The sequence below is a fragment of the Euleptes europaea genome, chromosome 13 (genome assembly GCF_029931775.1).
Source record: "Euleptes europaea isolate rEulEur1 chromosome 13, rEulEur1.hap1, whole genome shotgun sequence".
Classification (NCBI taxonomy): Eukaryota; Metazoa; Chordata; class Lepidosauria; order Squamata; family Sphaerodactylidae; genus Euleptes; species Euleptes europaea.
This window is the reverse complement of record NC_079324.1, coordinates 19,034,238-19,054,954: the sequence shown is the minus strand read 5'-3', so window position 1 is coordinate 19,054,954 and position 20,717 is coordinate 19,034,238. Positions and strand designations below refer to the sequence as shown.

At 50.5% G+C, this 20,717-nt stretch overlaps 1 protein-coding gene across 1 annotated transcript; it reads left to right on the top strand.

Moving 5' to 3' along the window:
* The first annotated feature begins 11,536 nt into the window (after window positions 1-11,536).
* On the top strand, window positions 11,537-18,862 carry LOC130485827 (probable G-protein coupled receptor 34). Its single transcript, XM_056858973.1, has 3 exons — window positions 11,537-11,581; window positions 11,998-12,182; window positions 17,803-18,862. Exons 1-3 carry the CDS (start codon window positions 11,537-11,539, stop codon window positions 18,860-18,862), a joined length of 1,290 nt encoding a protein of 429 aa, XP_056714951.1.
* Window positions 18,863-20,717: the final 1,855 nt, after the last annotated feature.

Genomic DNA, 20,717 nt, shown 5'->3' with positions numbered 1-20,717 from the left:
TCTGCCTCTCCTCATTTTTAACCTATGAAGAACCTTACACATGTTTCTTAAGCAGTCCATGGTAATTCACTGCCTTTGTTAACTTCTTTCTAGGGAAGTGACAACTTGCAACATGCTGAACAGGTGCCAAAAGGCTTTCAGTTCATGTTTCCTCTGCTCTTCAACAAAGAGATTGAGCGGAGCAATGCAAGAAATCGAAAGTGTGGGCATCCTTTCTGGAACAAGTGTCATTTTCTAGAACTGAAATTTACCCATCTCTGGTTAGCAAGTGTGAATACCTGTTTGGTCACCACTGCAGCGTTTGTGAGTTCCACACAAATTCTTTTAGAGCACCGGCTGAGATGTAGCAGCAACAGCTCCTGGTTTATTAACCAGAAACAGCACCCAAACAAGAATATTTTAGATGTTGAAAATTGGCAACAGTTAAATAGCTAAATGGCTGCATATTTTTAAAAAATCTTTAAGCTATTAGAAATGAATGGATAAGGAAGGAATAACTAGGTGAGTTCATTCTCTTGTTTTTAATATGTTAACTGGACGTGTTATGTATGTAAATAGTTAGGCAAGTAAGCAGGGGGAGACCTAGGAGCTTGAGTCCCTGATGAAGGCTCCTAGACCCTTCTCGCGTCATTGGCCCCAGCCAGTGCGCCCCATTGGCCCTAAGCCAGGACGCACCATTGGCGACCCGGGGGTTGTTCCCCCCCATCACGGATCCAGGGGGGGGGGAGTGGCCGCAGGCGGCCAGGGGGCATATAAGCGGGGCCGGTTTACACAGTTCCCCAGTTCTGTTCCTGTACTTCAATAAAGCAATTGCTGTTTGACCTCCGTCTCCGACCTCGTGTGTCCTTCCCACGCAGACTTAACAGTGGCGATGAAGGCTGGTAGGCAGTCCGGCTACCCCTGCTGAATCACTCTCGCTGAAATCTCCTTCGCATTTCCGTGACCTCACAGTGCCCGGTAGGCAGGCCGGCTAGCCTTGGCTTATTCATTCTGACACACGGGAGAAGAAACACACTGCACGATGGCCACCGTTGGATCCGTGGAGGCGTTCGATATTTCCTGCCCCTGCGAGTGGGAGAGCTACACCCAGCGCATCGACTTCTTCCTGGCTGCCAACGCCATCACGGACGCTGAGGTGAAGCGCGCCGCATTCCTCGGCGTTTGTGGCCCCCCGACATTCCAGCTGGCCCAGAACCTCCTGGCCCCTGTGAAGCTGGGCAACACTTCGTTCGACGCCATCATGAAGGCTCTTGGCGAACACTTCGCACCGCAGCCCACCCAGATGGCCCGTCGCCTGGACTTCCACTTGTGGGACCAGGAAACCGGAGAGTCCGTCGCCGAGTACCTCGCAGCGCTGGGCCAGATTGCCAGGTTCTGCACGTTCCCGGACCTCGATGGGACCCTTCGGGACCGGCTCACCTTCGGCCTCCGCAACGAGAAAGTCCACCACCGCATCGTTGCCAAGAAGGACTCGACCCTGGCCACCGCCATCAAGGAGGCCACCGCAGCCGAGTCCGCAGCCAGGAGCGACCGTATCCGGGACCGTGGCACCGCTGCGCTGCCTCGCGAAGCAGCCCCCGTCCATTTGGGGGACGCCAACGACGGTGACTCCGCGGATGAGACCCACAAAATGTCCGCCAAGCCGCACCTGTCGCAGGGCCCCGTGGCTCGCCTGTGCGCCAGCTGTGGCGACCAGCACAACCGCTGCTCCTGCAGTTTCCGCGACGCCAACTGCCGGGTTTGCCACATTGCGAAGGTCTGCCGCTCAGCAAAGAAGGGCCGGCCAGCGGGCCCAGCCAGGAAAGATGGCGTCGCCCAGCCCGTCCACGACCTGGCCGACGACGAGCACTTCGCTCCCTGCCGTTGCCGCCACGATGCCCAGCTGCACAGCATCCACCTCCACAAAGTCCACGGCGTTGAGAAGGTCTCCATCTCTGTCTGGATTGAGGGCACCCCCTGCGAAATGGAAGTTGACTCGGGCTCAGGCCCTCTCCATTATCTCTTGGGACACCTTCCACAACCTGGGGCGCCATGCAGCCCTTCCCAAGCTGCAGCCGACCGGCATCCTCATCTCCGACTACCAGCATCGTTGGGTGCCGGTCCTGGGCATCGCCTACATGAACGTCCAGTTAAAGCAACGTTCTAGCCTCCTCTGCCTCGTCGTGGTCGACGGGCCCCGTTCCAGCCTCCTGGGCCTCGAGTGGTTCCCGGCCCTTGGGATCCACTTCGCAGGCATCCACCGCATCAGCATACCCGCCCTCGACTCCATCTGGACTGAGTTCGAGGACGCCTGGAAGGGCCCCCTTGGCTGCTACAAGGGGCCACTCGTTCGCCTGCATGTCGACCCCTCCGCCACCCCAATCCGCCTCAAGCCGTGCTGGGTCCCCTTCGCGCTCAAGGACTGGATCGACGCCGAGCTCTACCATCTCATTGCGCAGGGCGTCCTAGTGCCGGTGCCCAACGCGCTGTGGGAGACCCCGATTGTGATGCTGTTGAAGGCCAACGGGGATGTCGGCATCTGCACGGACTACAAATGTACCCTGAACAAGGCGCTCCAGTCCCATGTGTACCCAGTGCCGGTTGTCAGCCACCTCCTGGCCTCCCTTGCTGGGGGCCGGGTCTTCGCCAAACTGGACCTTGCCCAGGCGTACCAGCAGCTGCCGGTGGACCTGGAGTCGGCCAAGTGTGCCGGCATAGGCCAAGGGCTGGGCGGTGCCCGCAGTCCTCAGACGTGCGGGAGGTATTTAGCCCCTTTCGGAGCAGGCGACAAAGATTATGCTATCTACCAGGGTCAGAAGTCAGAGGCGTCGTCAAAGCAGGCAGGAGTCAACGGCCGGAAAGATTAATCAGAGGCAGTAGCAGGAACACAGAGAAACTGCACGGTTGCTTCCGTAAAGTGAAAGCATGCCTGCACTGCCTTTATCAGTCAGTGCACTTCCAAGCTAGGCTTCATCCTCAAAAGACTCAGCACCAGTTCTCTGTCTGTTTAGCCTCTCCAAGCGAGCACTCCTCCTTTTACCCTGCAAAACCACACGCTGCCGAGTCCTGATATGCCTATCAGGTTCAGGTGAGCTTGGAGGGCTGCCATTCTCAGCTTCTGCTGCAGGGGTTGGGGGAAGAGTAGCTTCTGTCTGCCCTTGTTCCATCTCTCTGCCTAGCTGTGGTTCCTGCTGAGTTGTTTCAGGCTCCTGTGCTACTGACTGCAATGGAGGTACTGAAGGCCCAGAGGCAACCTGTTCCTCCACTTCAGCTTCAGAGTCCTCCGAGTCCTCAGCTCCCAAGGCAGGGCCCATGACACCAAGGCGCAAACCATAGTCACGCACCGGGGCGCCTTCCGGGTGACTCAGCTGCAGTTTGGGGTCAGCATGGCCCGGGCATCTTCCAAAACTTAATGGAGGACCTCCTCAAGAATCTGCTGGGTGTCGTTCCCTATTTTGATGATGCCTTGGTCGCCGCCGGCTCCGAGGGGGAGCTCCTGGAGTGCATCCGCCGTATGCTCAGCCGTTTCCGTGATGCCAGACTCACAGTGAAGCAGGAAAAATGCCAGCTGAGCCTGCCGCAGGTGGAGTTCTTGGGGTACTTGATCGAAATTGACCGGGAGGCCCTTGCCGTTGTGGCCGGCGTGAAGAAATTTCACGACTACGTCTACGGCCAGCCGTTTGAGATCATTACGGACCACAAGCTGCTCCTGGGCCTTTTTGTTCCGGACCGACAGACGTCGCAGATCCTGTTGCCTCGTATGCTCCGCTGGTCCATCTTCTTGAACGCATACGATTTCCACCTCACGCACTGCCCAGGGACGTCCATCCACCACGCAGATGCCCTCAGCCGTTTGCCCCTCAAGGGGTCCGACCCCGACCCATCACCGGCGTACAACGTCATGCTCCTCGAGTCCCTCCCGGAGCCGCCCCTTCACGCCTTGGATGTCGCCGTGCACACCGTGAAGGATCGCACCCTCGCCCGTGTCCTCAACTGGGTGGGGACGGGGTGGCCTGCGGCTCAACCGAGGGAAGAATTCCAGCCCTTCACCAGCCGGCAGCACGAACTGTCAATCCACAAGGGGTGCCTGCTCTGGGGAAGCCGCATCGTCATTCCCCCTAAGCTCCGCACACGAGTACTGGAAGCCCTACATGCCAGCCACCCGGGAATCATCCGGATGAAGGTGCTAGCACGAAGCTACGTCTGGTGGCCAGGCATCGACGCCGTGGTGGAAGAATGGGTAAGCCGTTCCCAGCCCTGATAGGAGTCCCACCCCGAGATGTCGCATGCTCCTGTCAAGCGATGGGAGTCAACGCACACACCCTGGTCCCGCGTCCACATCGACTTCGCGGGGCCATTCCAAGGCAAGACATTTTTAGTCATCGTGGATTCATACTCCAAATGGCTAGAAGTTGTGGCAGTGTCTTCCATGACTTCGCGGTCCGTCATCCGGGAGCTGCGCCGGCTGTTTGCAACCCACAGGCTGCAGGACACTGTCGTCTCGGACAATGGAGCTCAGTTCACATCTTCTGAGTTCCAGGAGTTCATGGCAAGCAACTTGATCCGCCATGTGACCTCAGCACCGTTCCACCCCTCCACCAATGGCCAGGCGGAGAGGATGGTCCGAACGACCAAAGCCGCACCTAAAGCGAATTGTCCACGGGGACTGAGATGTGCGGCTGGCAAACTTCCTGCTGATGCAGCACATCACCCCCCACTCCGCAATGGGCCGAAGCCCCGCCGAACTCTTGATGGGGCGCTGGCCAAAAGGACTACTCGACCGCCTGCACCCTGACTTCAATCCGGAGAAGCCCTGCCAGCGCTGCCCCACAGTTCCAAGGACTGTGGAACAGGAAAACCTGGTCTACGCAAGGAACTACGGCATGGGCCCAGCCTGGATCCCAGCCACGGTCCAGGAGGCAACCGGCCCAGTCTGCTACAGGGTCGCCACTCCGGACAGGCGAGTTTTGCGGCGGCACATCGACCAACTGTGCCGCCGCCCCACCGACTCGCCCGACCTTGACAGCACTTCCGAGCCTGCCCGGCGTCGTAGCGTTACGAAACAAGCCGTCGCCGAGACTCCTGCGCCCACACGGCCCACCTGTTCCCCACCGGCCAGCGAGGCTGCCCGGCCCAACGTCGGAGCAGAGGAAGACCCTGCCGCCGCGAGCGACGACAGCCCTGCAACCGCGGACTGACTGGCAACACCTGTCCCAGCACCACGCCGCTCCCAACACACCCGTTCACAGCCGAGCTAACTCAGAGACTATGTGTGTTTGTGGGTTGTTCAGACTTAGGGGGGAGGGGTATTATGTATGTAAATAGTTAGGCAAGTAAGCAGGGGGAGACCTAGGAGCTTGAGTCCCCTATGAAGGCTCCTAGACCCTGCTTGCGCCATTGGCCCCAGCCAGCGCGCCCCATTGGCCCTAAGCCGGGACGCGCCATTGGCGACCCGGGGGTTGTTCCCCCCTATCTCGGATCGGGGGGGAGTGGCCGCAGGCGGCCAGGGGGCATATAAGCGGGGCCGGTTTACACAGTTCCCCAGTTCTGTTCCTGTACTTCAATAAAGCGGTTGCTGTTTGAACTCTGTCTCCGACCTCGTGTGTCCTCCCCACACGGATTTAACATGTTGTTTACTCTGTATACTAGTTCTGATTATGTAATTAGCACTTTTATAATAATAACAACGTCTTCAATATCATGGCTGGAAACATCTCCCCTACCCAAATGATCTACTCTGTGCCCCCAGACTGACATATTTGTGTGGAGGAGCTGATTTTATCATATTATTGCCTTTCCAATGAGCTTGGGGCATAAGGGCCCTTTTACCCTCAGATAGGGTTGCCAGGTCCCTCTTCACCACCAGTAGGAGGTTTTGGGGGCAGTGCCTGAGGAGGGCAGGGTTTGAGGAGGGGAGGGACTTCAATGCCATAGAGTCCAATGGCCAAAGCGGCCATTTTCTCCAGGTGAACTGCTCTCTTTCGGCTGGAGATCAGTTGTAATAGCAGGAGATCTCCAGCTAGTACCTGGAGGTTAACAAGTAATTATATCAAACATACTAAACTGTTAGTTGTAGCAAATAAAAGTACGCGCTCAAATGCAAACTCTTCATAGCTTGTATAAATTCTCTTCAATATTTGCAATGCAAGAGTAAACTTGTGAATTCTTTGCATTGCAAATATTGAAGAGAATTTATACAAACTATGAAGATGAATGACGGCTGATGAAGCCAAAAAATCTGTTCGTGAAAACGCTCATAATCCGGAAGGCGTTTCCGTACCTACCATGCCTTCAGCCTTCTATGCACTGTGTCTCTTTGTGCTCCGCTGAGCAGCAAATATTCGCTCCCCTGCATTCCAGCGGCACCTACCACACCAAAACGCCTTGCTTCGCTGGTTGAAATACTACGTTGTGTGGTTATATACAACAAACTTTCTTGCATTGTTTATGGCATTGCTAATTATACCCACAGGGGTCTGATATCACTCATTCTGTAATAGAGGTTGTTTCCACTCTTGTAAATATTGTATATAATTTTGTATAGCACACTAGTATAGTTAGCTTAGCAATTTTTAGTTGTCACATTGTTGGATGCTATATAAGATATATAGTAAAAAAGATTTTGCATTTGAGCACGTACTTTTATTTGCTACAAGTATCTGGAGGTTGGCAACCCTACCCTCAGAACAAGCCTTGGCTTGGATCCAGAGTCTAATATTTTTGCAGGCAGACACTACCACTTGTGGAGTGCAATTTTTCTGTATTCCCCTCCCGGGCAGCTTGAAATCTTGTTCCTGGAGCCCCCTCTCTCTCCCAGGAGCAGGATTTCGAAAAGCCTTTTGGGCTGCCTCGGGAAGGGTAAAATCACACTGTAAAAAAAGGGAAAAATCACACTGTAAAAAAAGGGAAAAATCACACTGTATGGGTGGACGTCTTTGTGACCTTGGAAACATTAGTCTGGATTCAATCCCACACTTCCACCCAATGAAGCTGAGAGAGCACGCCTGGCCCAGTCAGTTTTGTGACTGCACGGGGATTTGAACCTAGGTCCTCCTGGTCCTAGTGTGTGTTAGAAGGAACTGACTCTATAATGTCGCTTAATGTTAGCACAGACATCAAGACTTCAGAGGAGGGAAGCAGAGTCAATGAGGCTATACAGAGCACTTCCTGTGCCTTACCTTCAGGCCAGTCTGCTGCTGTCCCTTTGCCACACAGACTGCTATTCTTAGGACTTCCTTCCTTCCTTCTGGCTCTCTCTCTCTCTCTCTCTCTGCCATGAAAGCTGGACATGCTTGCTTGAATTTCTAGCCATCCTAACTTAGATAGCTAGCTGTAAACCTTTATTTTCCCTGTCAAGTATGGAGTGCTCTTACAATGAGGAATTTCCATTTCTTGTCTAAAGTAACAAGCCTCAGTATCAACTTATTCCTCAAGCAGCCAGGGCATAAACTTCTGCTGTGGAAAACCCAAGATCCGCTTTCAGTGTAACCACTGCACCATGGTCACGGAGAGGTGGACCAGCAAGCCTTGGGGCTACAGATTGGACACAGTGGTCTTTGGGGCCTCACTGCTTCGAAGAAGAGTTAGTTTTTATACTCCGCTTTTTCTCTACCTTTAAGGAGTCTCAAAGCGACTTACAATCACCTTCCCTCCCCCTCCCCACAACAGACACCCTGTGAGGTAGGTGGGGCTGTGAGAGCTCTGTGACTAGCCCAAGGTCACCCAGCAGGCTTCATGTGGAGGAGTGGGGGAAACAAATCCGGTTCTCCAGATTAGATTCTGCCAATCATGTGGAGGAGTGGAGAATCAAACCTGATTCTCCAGATTAGAGTCTACCACTCTTAACCACTACACCACACTATTATGGGCTTCTTTATATTAAGCAAGACCCATGGTCCACAAGGCTCACTACCATCTACTGTGATGGTCAGCCGCGTTCCTGGGTCCTGGTGGAGCAGAAGACCTTCCCACCAGCTCTGTTAATTTCAAGGAGGCATGTACAGGAGAACTTCTCTTGAGACTGTGCTCCATGTTAATTAGCATAGGGAAGGATATCGTAAGGATTTTCTGTTCTGGATATCTAAGTGTTACCAAACAGCTGTACTACACCCCCCCCCCAACAACAACAAAAAAGAAGTGTCTCATGACTGGCAATGTTGCCAGGCCATAACAGTCATAGCATGGATTTCTAGGGTCCTAAATATGGCTGTGTCCAAAAGTCCTTGGTCACTTGTATAGTCAGGCTGGCTCCAGCATAACCTGGGTTTCTGCTAAGTCATTATGTCAAAATCCTTGGGGGGATTCTTTCAGAGGCCTCCCCGTCTCAGGTATTTGCTCTAGTAACCCAACTGACCCAATTCTGAAATACCACAACAAAAAGTGAAATCGTAAACCGAGATACTCCAGTCTAAACCCATTGAAATCAATGGGCTTAGACTGGAGTATCTCTGAATAGGATTGCACGGAAAGAGATGCAAAGGTGTTAACTAAAGTAATGGAAGAGAGATGGGGAAAAGGAAAAGTTAAGGTGGGCGTCTATAGAGACATCTATAGAGACCAATTATCCTGGAAGAAATGGTAGCTTTGCAGGGGGGACTCTATGACATCACATCCTTGCTGAGCTCCTTCCCCACCCCAAACTCCACTCTCCCCAGGCACCATCTAAAAATCTCCAGGAATTTCCCAACCCAAGCTGTCAACCCAATCCTGTAGGGGTAGGGTTGCCAGGTCCCTCTTTGCTACCGGTGGGAGGTTTTTGGGGCAGAGCCTGAGGAGGATGGGGTTTGGGGAGGGACTTCAATGCCATAGAGTCCAATTGCCAAAGCGGCCATTTTCTCCAGGTGAACCAATCTCTATCAGCTGGAGATCTGTTGTAATAGCAGGAGATTTCCAGCTAGTCCTGGAGGTTGGCAACCCTATGTAGGGGCCACAGGGCTAAAGAAATCACCCCTCACTTTAAGTTAAGGTGGGCGTCTTTTGATCTAGTCCTTGCAGCTGTCCCTTTTACAGAGACAGGGATAGCTGTAGCCACGAAAAATTCTGCTTGCTGAATTCTGAAGCTTAGACTCGAGTGCCAGTGTGGTGTCGAGGTCAGAGCGCTAGACTCAGGGCCCTGCAATGCTCAGGACAAAGGCAGGCATACAAATATTTTAAATAAATAAAGGCGGTTCAAATCCCCACGTTCCCTCAAAGCTCACAACATGACCTCGCAGAAGTCACGTGGTCTCAGCCTACCTACATCACAGGGTCGTTGTGAGGATAAAACAAGGGTTGGAGGGCCATGCATGCTGCCCTTGCCCCCCCCCGACAATAAACAAGATAAAAAATAAATTAAAATAATTGTCGCTAAACGTACAGAAGCATCTGTTTGCATTCAACAACCCTATCTGAAGACCTGTTGTCCAAACCTCCTTTGGGAAAAAAAAAAAACCAACAACCCCCAAAGAAGTATTGGTTACACTTCCGGTTTCTTTCCCCAGCAAGCTACGAACAGTGGGCTGATTTCTGAACAAGCTCTGGGCGCCGTGAACCGCATGCATTTCTTCGCTGACGAGCAAGCATTTGAAGAAGTCACGGAAGGGGTGCAAACAAACATTCAGCCAGAGCCACTTTGAAAGATCAGAAGACCTCCCCCACCCGAAGGCAAATGTCTTATGCAAAGTCAGTGGCTGAACACAGGGAAGCACCCCCCCACCCCACCCCACCCCCAAAGGCAGGCAGCATTACGAAGTAGACACAAGGAGATGGATGGCTGCCCCAAGAGACCAGGCAGCATTACGCAGCAGGCAGCAGCTTGCATTATCCTACCCCTGCGGGCCAAACTAAAAGTGAAGGCAGCCATGGGTCCATCCTGTGACCCCCAAGGCCACTTTATAAGCAGTTGTCGTTTTTAAAAAATTTGCCATGAGGCCTTGATCTTGATCAGGCCCACAGCTCAGTGGCCCCAGGAGCTCTTGTCCTCCCTGCCTTTTCAGGTGCCGAAACAGGTCCCCATATAGGGTTGCCAACCTCCAGGTAGTAGCTGGAGATCTATTACAAGTGATCTCCAGCCGATAGAGATCAGTTCACTTGGAGAAAATGGCAGCTTTGGCAATTGGACTCTATGGCATTAAAGTCCCGCCCCTCCCCAAACCCCACCCTCCTCCGGCTCCACCCCAAAAACATCCCGCCGGTAGCAAAGAGGGACCTAGTAACCCCATCCCCATGTCTGTTTCAGTACTTGAAAAAGACACAGTGGGGGAAGCTGTGTAGAAGCTAGGGTGGCCAGCTCTGGGTTGGGAAATACCTGGAGCTTTTGGGTGTGAGGCCTAAGGAGGGTGGGGTTTGAGGAAGGGAAGGACATCTATGGGGTATAATGCCATAGGGTCTGTTGCGCCTGAGTAATCATACCTGCATCACATTCAGACATACACGCAAGCTACACACATAAGCTGCTTACAAGCAAAACCACAGAAGCCGCTTCCCAGTGGCCCCCCTTTCCTTTCCCTTGCATACACTTCAAGTCAGCACCAAGCACGCACGCACACACATCCCAATGTCTGATAAGCCCCCCCTCCCCTTCAGTAACTGTCGCTTCGCTCTGCAAAAGGGCACTGTGAGCTTTCTCAAGGAAACAGGCTCCATTCATTAATGTAGCAGGGCTCGCTGAAGAAACTAATGACGTTGCATTGACAAGCTAACATCGGATGTTAAGAAAATGTCTCATTGTTGTATTGGAATGCCAAACGTCTATAAAACCTCTTGCATTTGCCCTGCCTCGGTGTGACAGGATCGCAGAGCTGTTCGTCTGTATCCTGGCTCACCCGGTTATGACTTCTTGGCCAATAAAGCAAGCTGTAATCAACCAACCTCCTTGCCCTCATTAGACTGTACTAGAATTGGGAGGGGGGCACATTTCTGGCGCCCGAACAGGGCCTCTAAGCTGAATTGCTTGAGTCCCCAAAACAAGTTTTGGGTGGGAGAGACTCCCTCTTTGAGTCCTTCCGGCATTCGTCATACAGCTTCCCCAGGAAAGTCTCCTGGTGGGCGGTTGGTTCTCGAAGCGCGCACTTGCATCATTAGTCAAGGAGAATCCAGCTTTTTTCCACGAGGACGACAGACCTGGAGGAAGCTCTTCCAACGCCTGCCATTTGCTGAGATCGGTCCCCCAAAACGGGGAAGGCTTAAAGATATATTTTGTAAGTATAAATGGTGAAATTAGATACAGCACATTTTCTGTTCTGTGTGTGTGTGAAGGCGGCTGTTTGATTAAGCACAGATTTACATACGATCACCCTGTAAGGGCTCAGGTTTTCTTCAATGAATCTGCTGCATTTCCATCCCTCCTTGCGGAGATTGGTCAGACTGAGCAAAGTGAGTGTTGTCTAAACAATTCCCTCACCATCTGACCACTGAGACCCTTACTCTTTGGTCAAACCCCTCCCTTTGTGTCTCCCGTGCACGCTTGAGCCGACCTGCTTAAGCTCTCTTCTCGTGTGCTGTTAGGGAATCCTCATAAAGGAAGGGGGGTTACAGTCCCTCCGAGCAGAAGTGCTGCTTTTAGTGGGGAGCAGTCATCATGGGGCGAAGCCAGTCTGAGGTTCGCAGGCCCACGGACTGTTTGGTAAGGTTATGGAAACAGTTGGAAAATTCTAAGGGTCTTTCTAAGAAGCAGCTACTATTTTTTTGCCAGCAGGTCTGGCCTTTGTACTATATTAATGGGTGGGACCTCCAGTGGGCTTCAAAAGGTTCTCTGGATCATGCATTGCTTTCACTCATTGACCATTTTATGACTTGGACTGGCAAACCCAACGAGAAGCGCTATCTCTCCCTATTCTGGGAATTCAGAGATAAACCGCACCTAGCAGCCAAATGTGGCCTTGCCATTCCCCCTACGGGAGGCGGGCTTCAGTCTGTTGCTTTGTATCAGACCCTTCGAATCTGGATGAAGACTCTTACATCGATCCCCAGCCCGCACCACCCGAGAGCAGCAGCGATGCAGCAGCCTCCACTGCTTCTGGGTTAAACTCCACTCCACAGCCCAGCGCTTCCCAGCTCAGTGCATCTGTGCCTTCGGCAGCTGGCACGCACCAGCCCATTCAGCAGCAACCCCTCTCTCTCCCAGCCTCTACTTCTGCCATCGACCAGGAGCAGCCCCCCAAGCACCACCTGCTCCAGATTCCACCCCTCCAGAAAGTGCATCCAGCCCTGAAGCAGCCGGCGAGGCTGAAGATCAGACCCCTTCTTCCAAGCCTCAATTGCTTCAAAAAGAAATCAATCATCTTGGTTCTCCCTCTGACAGTAGTCTTGCTACTCTAAAGCCAGCTTACATCGGCCAGAGCGTTCAGATGTTTGAAATCCTGATACAGACTAGGGAACAGAAAGAGGGGAGAAAGATTGCCGCAGCTCTCCAGGGATACATTGCAGAGAGTGACAGAAACCGGGGTGGAGAAAGGGGGGGCAGCCAAGCCTTGGGGAGGAATCATTGTGCCTGTTGCAAAGAGCAAGGGACGGGTTGGCAACCCACATGTGAGCTTGTGCCCAACTGGAAAAACCCTCGAATGCAGTCAGTGCCGGGATTGCTGCAGCTTCCCCCGGCATCAAAGCCAGATCTTTTTTCTTTCTTGGAGGGTCCAGCCAGACAGAGGATCTTGATAACTGCCTTCCATCCACCGATCCTGAAGTGTGGGACACAGGCGATCCTGGCTTTGCTGAGTACACAGCCCCTCATTTAGTTGAGCTGTTTCCAGATGCACAGGCGCAACAGGTCCACCTTCCAAAGCTGCCATTTTCTCCTGGGGTACTGATCTCTGTCGCCTGGAGATTAGTTGCAATAGCGGGAGATCTCCAGCCTCCGCTTGGAGACTGGCACCCCTAATAGAAGCAGCTGAAGACAGGAAACTTTACAGACAGAACACAGGAAGGCATTTGGTTACCTCAAGAAAGCAGACAATGTTATACAGCGGGAAGTGGTTGGCTCCTTACGACATTGCAGAATTACAGAATGGGCAGAGGGAGGCATTCGACACCCCAAAAGGTACATCACTAACTGAATTCACTTGAGTGAGGGCAAACTGCTTGTAAATAAATAGGAGTGCACAGCAAATCATGAATGCACAGACAGGCACTTCTAATGTGCACACACTCCTGGCAGTCACAGACAAACTCACTGATAGCAGCGCATAAAAATAGTAACGCCCAAAGACCAATCGACAGACTTCATCTAACCACCAAAAGAAAAGGGAGGAAAAACTTGCACATTTGCAAAGTTCCAGAAATAACCTGAGAACACGCAGTCTCCAAGAGGACAGAATGTCACTGAGGCAAAAAGGGAACCTGTAGGAACTGTGTGTTTACTAATACCGAGAGGAATATGCACCTATGAACAGTGAGGTTGTCTTTCTCTGCGAGTGTCACAGATTGCAGGATGTACACCTATTCATAAGACAAGTGATTTCCACCAAGCAGTCACATCTCATTCAAATGATTGCATGTAACATGTAGTGTGAGCAATATACAGAAGGAGCATGACTTTAGGGGCAGCTAAATAGTAAAGCACCAGAACAGACAAACTGAAAAAAGCCCATTCTCAAATATGGACCTTGGGGGACTGCCAGTGATTGTTTAGCACCAAGAAATCCCTTTCCAGTCTCCAAACCAGCACATAAGTACTGTGGAAAGATATATTAGTATGTTTTTTGTGATGTTTGATTTTGATGTTTGGAAAGGCTCCATGTCAATTTCATATCCTCCGATCTTTCCTGATCTCCTTGAATTTTCTAAACCAGACTGACAGGTGTCTAGGAAGTGAGTGGTTCTCCTTCCTTCATTTTTATTCCCATTGATTTTTGCTACCCTATCAAAGGTGCCTTTTCCAGTTTGGTCTGTATAAGTTTGAAAACAATGCCCACCCCTGCTTTCCATCTCTGACAACACCATGGTGTCGCCTTCCTGTAACCCACTATAGCTGATTTGATAGGCTCAGTTGCTTCCAGTTAGAGTTGTCAACTATGAGTTAGGACGTTCCTGGAGATTTGAGAGCCAGGGGAGGGTGGGAAGCTCAGTGGGGGATAATTCCATAAAGTCCATCCCCCAAAGCAGCCATTTTCTCCAGGGAAACTGATCTTTGTTATTTGGAGATCAGTTGTAATTCCAGGAGATTCCCGGGCCACACCTGAAGGCTGTTGGGTCCATCTGTTGGGACCTGATCCTGACAGATCCCATGGCTCATTACTGATAGCTACTACTTTGGGTTCTACAATTAGTGGCAGCATCCTTAATATGTTGAGCATCTTAATGTGGGAGGAGCTAAATCTTTTCCAATGCTAGTGGGAAGTTCCAGAATTCCTGAGATCCATACATCTAGGCCTACCAATACGGCTATTTTTAGCCCTAGTGGAGGACTCCAACTATATCTTGTTCAAAGCCACAACTTATAGTAAGGTTGCCAGTTTCCAGGTTGGGTCTGGAGTTCTCTCAAAGTTACATCTATAGAGACCAATTATCCTGGAAGAAATGGTAGCTTTGCAGGGGGGGGGGCTCTATGACATCACATCCTTGCTGAGCTTCTTCCCCACCCCAAACTCCACTCTCCCCAGGCACCATCCCAAAATCTCCAGGAATTTCCCAACCCAAGCTGTCAACCCAATCCTGTGGGGGTAGGGTTGCCAGGTCCCTCTTTGCTACCGGTGGGAGGTTTTGGGGGCAGAGCCTGAGGAGGATGGGGTTTGGGGAGGGACTTCAATGCCATAGAGTCCAATTGCCAAAGCGGCCATTTTCTCCAGGTGAACTGATCTCTATCAGCTGGAGATTTGTTGTAATAGCAGGAGATTTCCAGCTAGTCCTGGAGGTTGGCAAACCTATGTAGGGGCCACAGGGCTAAAGAAATCACCCCTCACTTTAAGTTAAGGTGGGCGTCTTTTGATCTGGTCCTTGCAGCTGTCCCTTTCACAGAGACAGCGATAGCTGTAGCCACGAAAAATTCTGCTTGCTGAATTCTGAAGCTTAGACTCGAGTGCCAGTGTGGTGTAGAAGTCAGAGCGCTAGACTCAGGGCCCTGCAATGCTCAGGACAAAAGCAGGCATACAATTTTTTTAAATAAATAAAGGCGGTTCAAATCCCCATGTTCGCTCAAAGCTCACAACATGACCTCGCAGAAGTCACGTGGTCTCAGCCTACCTACATCACAGGGTCGTTGTGAGTATAAAACAAGGGTTGGGGGCCATGCATGCTGCCCTTGGGGCCCCCTGAGAACAAACAAGATAAAAATAAATTAAAATAATTGTCGCTAAATGTACAGAAGCATCTGTTTGCATTCAACAACCCTATTTCAAGACCTGTTGTCCAAACCTCCTTTGGAAAAAAAAAACCCAATAACCCACAAAGAAGTATTGGTTTCAGTTCCGGTTTCTTTCCCCAGCAAGCTACGAACAGTGGGCTGATTTCTGAACAAGCTCTGGGCACCGTGAACCGCATGCATTTCTTCGCTGTCGAGCAAGCATTTGACTTTAGGGGAAGCCGATGAATAGACTTTAGGAAATTCCAAGCTTGTGGGACTTTGAAAAGGTGTGAGAAATCCCTCCCAGCAGCGAGCCCCGTCACACTACATCCGATGAAGCTGGTCTCTCTCCTGCGGAACCTTCTGCCACGACAAAACTGGGAATCTTTAAGGTGCCGCTACGCTCGGCCTCAATTGTGCTGCGACAGGATAACTGGACTTTTGTCGTCCCACGGCGAACGGACATCAGAGAGAGACGACTGAGGGGGAAGAAAGTGAAGCTGGGCCCGCCACAACTGAGAAATGCATTTGTTTCCCAACTGCACTCAGCCCAGCAGCTGTACCACCTTCTCACAGGCACCTCATGGCAATCTGTAAGTACCACCGTCAATTGTTTGACAGCCTATATCTAGTGTTGCCAGAGAAGGTTCAGCGTCAGAGCGTCAGTTTTGTATGTAAAAGATGCCCAGTTGAATCACTGACATCTCCGGTTAAAAGGACCAGATAGGTGATGTGAAAAACCAGTACCTGAGACTCAGGAGAACCACTGGCAAGTCAGAGTAGATAACATGAACGCATGAAGCTACCTTGTACTGAATCAGACCCTTGGTCCATCAGTCATTACTGTTTACTCAGACTGGCAGTGGCTATCCAGGGTCTCCGACTAAGGTCCTTCACATTACCGAATCTGATCCTTGCTGGAATACCAAGGACTGAACCTGCGACTCTGCATGCCAAGCAGATGCTCCATCACTGAGCCATGACTCTTCCCCCGAAGACTAATTTTGATAGATCAAGGGCTTGAAATCTCTGACAGCTAGGGTTGCCAGATCTCCCCGGCCACTGGCAGAGGATGGGGGTGGGGGGAGGTTGCTAGATCCAAGTTGGGAAACTCCTGGAGATTTGGGGGTGGAGCCTGGGGAGGACAGGGATTTCATTGGGGTACAATGCCATAGAGTTTATTTTATATTTTATTTATTTATTGGACTCATATCCTGCCCTCTATCCCAGCCAAAGCCCTCCAAAGCATCCATTTTCTCCAGGGGAACAGATAGGGTTGCCAACCTCCAGCTGGTGGCTGGAGATGTCCTGGGATTACAACTGATCTCCAGGTGATAAGAGATCAATTCACCAGGAGAAAATGGCCACTTTGGAAGATGGACTCTATGGCATTATACCCCATTTAAGCCCCTCCAGGGGAGCCAAACTCTGTCGCCTGAAGATCAGTTGCAATCCCAGGAGATCTCCAGCCACCACTTGGAGGTTGGCAACCCTACATGGCGTGTAGCTATAGACAGCTGTCTGTCTGGATGCTTGTCTTCATTCCTGCTAGTGATCCCACCCCCAAGATTCAGGTTGTAATTAACCCAAAATCTGCAAATCTCTGCCTTGGTCAGACATTTCAAGGCTGTCGAATAATCAACAAAAGTGTTAGTTGATTGATCTGATAAGGACAATTTTAATTGGAGGAAAGAAGACCATGTGTTTCATTTTTCTAAGCTATTTTGGTCCATGGTGTGTTATCGTAACAGGAAAAAAGGGAGAATATTAACGATAGTTTTACCTTCCAGAAAACAAACAGTACTTTTTATTACCTTTAAAATCTTTTAACTTCCTTTCACTAAGAGAGAATGCTGTAAAGTTTTGTTTATTTTCCTGTGGTTTTTGCTTTACTTATTTTAAATTATAAACTGCCTTTAGTGCATTTGCAAAAAAAAAAAGTGTGTATATATCGCAGTCTGTACATACATGTCTCACAAAAGTCACCTGCATTGATGTTTTGGCAATATGCACCTTTAATTAATTGAACAATTCCATTAAAAGGGAGATGTTTCATCAGCTAAAAGATTCTTTAAAGTTGATAAACTCCATCCATTGCATCCATTTTTGGATGCAGCATTCTCAGAATCTGCTGTATAATGTGTCCTATGTGAACATAAGAACAGCCCTGCGGGATCAGACCAAGGCCCACCAAGTCCAGCAGTCTGTTCACACAGTGGCCAACCAGGTGCCTCGAGGAAGCCCACAAACAAGACGACTGCACCAGCATCCTGCCTGTGGTCCACAGCACCTAATATAATAGGTACACTCCTCTGATCCTGGAGAGAATAGGTATGCATCATGACTAGTATTCATTTTGACTAGTAGCCATGGATAGCCCTCTCCTCCATGAACATGTCCACTCCCCCTGCTATACGACATTTGCAGCAGTGGTAACGAACACAGGATCCAGAGACCCGTAAGAAACTAACATGCCCAGGGTAACCGTTCGAAAACAGGGTTTTCTGGCCCAGCTTTTGCAGAACCAGGTTTCCAGATAATTAATCTGCCTCCTGGTTTTTCCCCAGAGTTACGAGTGCTCCTTTCCCTACTGGTGAATCTCCAGGGAAAGGCTCCAACAATTCAGCTTGCGACATCCAGGACGACCTCTTAGCAGTGACTCTGCCGGTGGTGTATCCCATCATCTCCATCCTGGGCTTCTTCTTCAACACGCTGGCCCTCTGGGTGTTCCATTTTGGCACCCAGAAGACAAACTCCATCACCGTATACATGAAGAACCTGGCCCTGACAGACCTCCTCCTTGCCCTCTGCCTGCCTTTCCGGGCAGTATACCAGAACCAGAGCGGCCCTGCCACGTTCTGCAAGGTGGTCGGCTGCATCTTCTACCTTACCATGTACGTCAGCATCTGGCTGCTCAGCCTGATCAGCCTGGATCGCTACCTGAAGATCATCTGGCCCCTCCAACAGTTCCGGATCCACACGGTGAATCACAGCGCGGCTGCTTCGGGAGTGGTGTGGCTGGTCTGCGGCGCCATGATGCTTCCTTTCTTGTTCAGCGTCAGCAAGGAGGAGTCCTGTTCCCACAAATGCTTCCACTTCAAGTACAGAAGTTCACTGGTGGCAGCACTCAACCTGACCGCAGTAGCCACTTTCTTTGTCTTGCTGGGGTTTTTCCTCTACTCTTATGGCAAGATCTCTCTCAAGCTCCGAAGGGTCTCCTTGAGGAAAACGCAGCAGCAGAGCAAGAAGACCAGCGCCCGAGCCGTATCCAAGACCTTTGTGGTCCTTGCCATTTTCATAATATGCTTCGCCCCTTACCATGTGGTCCGAGTGCCCTATGTTCTTGCCCAGCTAAAGGTCATCTGTGATCCAGGGAGCGTGCAAGCCCTGCACCTTGCCAATGAGCTGGCCCTCTGCATCTCGGCCCTCAACTGCTGCTTCGACCCGGTGATTTTCTTCTTCCTCTCCAGCAATTTCAAGAGAGCAATGCTGGCCGCCCTGCGCGGGAAACTGAAAGCAGCATTCCAGAGGAACGAGGGAGTCTTAAACGCTAGAAAATCCATCACAGACTCTCGAGTCCACAGATCCGAGTTACAGATCGAGGAGGGACCTCTGGAGACGCAGTGAAGATGCTAACACATTTGCAACGCAAGCTTACGCACGTTTGCTCAAAACACCCCTTGGGCTGTATCCAGTGATGCTTGAGCCGAAAGGTGTATGTACCTCATGCACTTCTGTGGAGTACTGAACAGTTCACTAGATTTTATTTAATTTTCTTGACATTGTATCTGAAGAAACACTCTGAGCAATCTCTTGCACATGTGTAAGGACAATAGGGATACAAGCATTTTCTCTTAGTGCAAGCTAATGGCGATGTCAGGAGCAGGCCATGAGGATGGTATGCGGTAGTGCGATTGTGCTGCTTCCAAGTGCTGTTGTGCTATTCTGTCCAAGGCCAGTCTATGCCCCGTGTTTAGTCTTCATAGATTCCCATAGTGTGGGAATCTCCAAATACTCCTTCCTGCCTCTGGGAGGGGGGTTGCCTGGGTTACCAGTTATCTCCTTTTGCTCTTCCATATATGCTATGTACCAAGCCTTTGCCCCTTACTAGTGTCTTTTTGAATATGGCTTCTGAAACCGGTCGATTCTAACCAATAAAACTGCTTTCGTGGATTTGCCGTCTGCTGAAATCTGTTTATGGTTTCGCCGCAGGCCTAGAGCTTACAGGCGATCAGTAATTTTCTCCTAGCAGTTCCGCTTGCACAAGCAATGTTGCACACGCAGAAACCTTCCATTGCATTCAACAGCACTTACTCCCAGGAAAGGGTGCACAGGATTCCAGCCTTACTAGGGGTCTGCAAAGGAAGTTAGAATTGCTGTTTAGATTTTAAGACTGGACATGTTCATGTGTGGAAATCTGGGGCATTAAAGAGAGAGGGGTAAATGGTGGCACGCGGCATATGTGAGACATCTTTGCAGATGCTGGAAACTTCCTCTCTTGGGGCATTAGAAAGAGTACAGTGAAGACATGCTGGGATACGTGAAACACACAAATGCTGGAAAATTCCTCTCTTTGGGCATTAGAAGAGTAGCATAAGTGAAGGCACAAAGGGATACGTGAAACACACTTACACATGCTGGAGAGTTAATTCTCCATTAACAACTGCCAAAGCGATGACAGACTACCCTGCAAAACCTTTGTACGTTGGGAAGTCTCTTCTGCAGCTCAGGTTGCTCCTCTCTTCTCCCAGCTGCTTTTGGAGAAGAAAATGGGAGGGAGGATGTGGTCAGAATCACAGGGTACAAAGACAAAGCCAGATGGCATCGAGGGAACATAGTTAGCACAAATTCAAGCTTCACATGACATCCTTCCGAGGAAATGTGGAGCAGGAACTACCAGAGAGGGCCCCCACAAAGTGGCCTTGAACATTGTTGTTCAGAAGTTAATCACAGGTTCTCAGGCAGGTTTCTGCAGCATCAGGGACTGTTACATCCTCTGGTTTCCTGAGAGGAGTAAATTAAAAACGTTGAAACTGGAATGTTAGGCAGATGATAATACTTATCAAAGTCAGCGGGTGGGGGGGAAGTATGGCACATGGGCTAAAGTGTTTACAGCTTTGTAGTTTTTAAATGTTACTTCATTTATACCCCTTTTCTCCCCAAAGTAGCTTGCAGTATTCTTTTTGCCTCCAATTTATCCTCACAAGTTTAATAAGTTTATAAAATTATGATATGGGGGTGAGAATTGAAAGAAACATGGCTCTCTCAAGGTCTGATTGGCACTATAGTCACGTTTGACAAAACACAGCATTTTCTGGAAGTCACTGTTACAAGACCTGAGAGAGCTTAAGACAAACAACAGAGAGGACAAGTATATTGGCCAGGACAGCTATGTAGAACCTTCATGTTCAGAGGCAGTATACCTCATCGGAACAGCAAACAAGTTGGCAAGTAATTTTGGCAATGCTACTAACTATGGCTT

Coding starts and splice junctions, on each gene's coding strand:
- LOC130485827 (XM_056858973.1), top strand. CDS start 11,537: ATGGGGCGAAGCCAGTCTGAGGTTCGCAGGCCCACGGACTGTTTG. Junction 11,582..11,997: donor GCAGGCCCACGGACTGTTTG/GTAAGGTTATGG, acceptor TCCACTCCACAG/CCCAGCGCTTCCCAGCTCAG. Junction 12,183..17,802: donor GCCCTGAAGCAGCCGGCGAG/GCTGAAGATCAG, acceptor GTTTTTCCCCAG/AGTTACGAGTGCTCCTTTCC.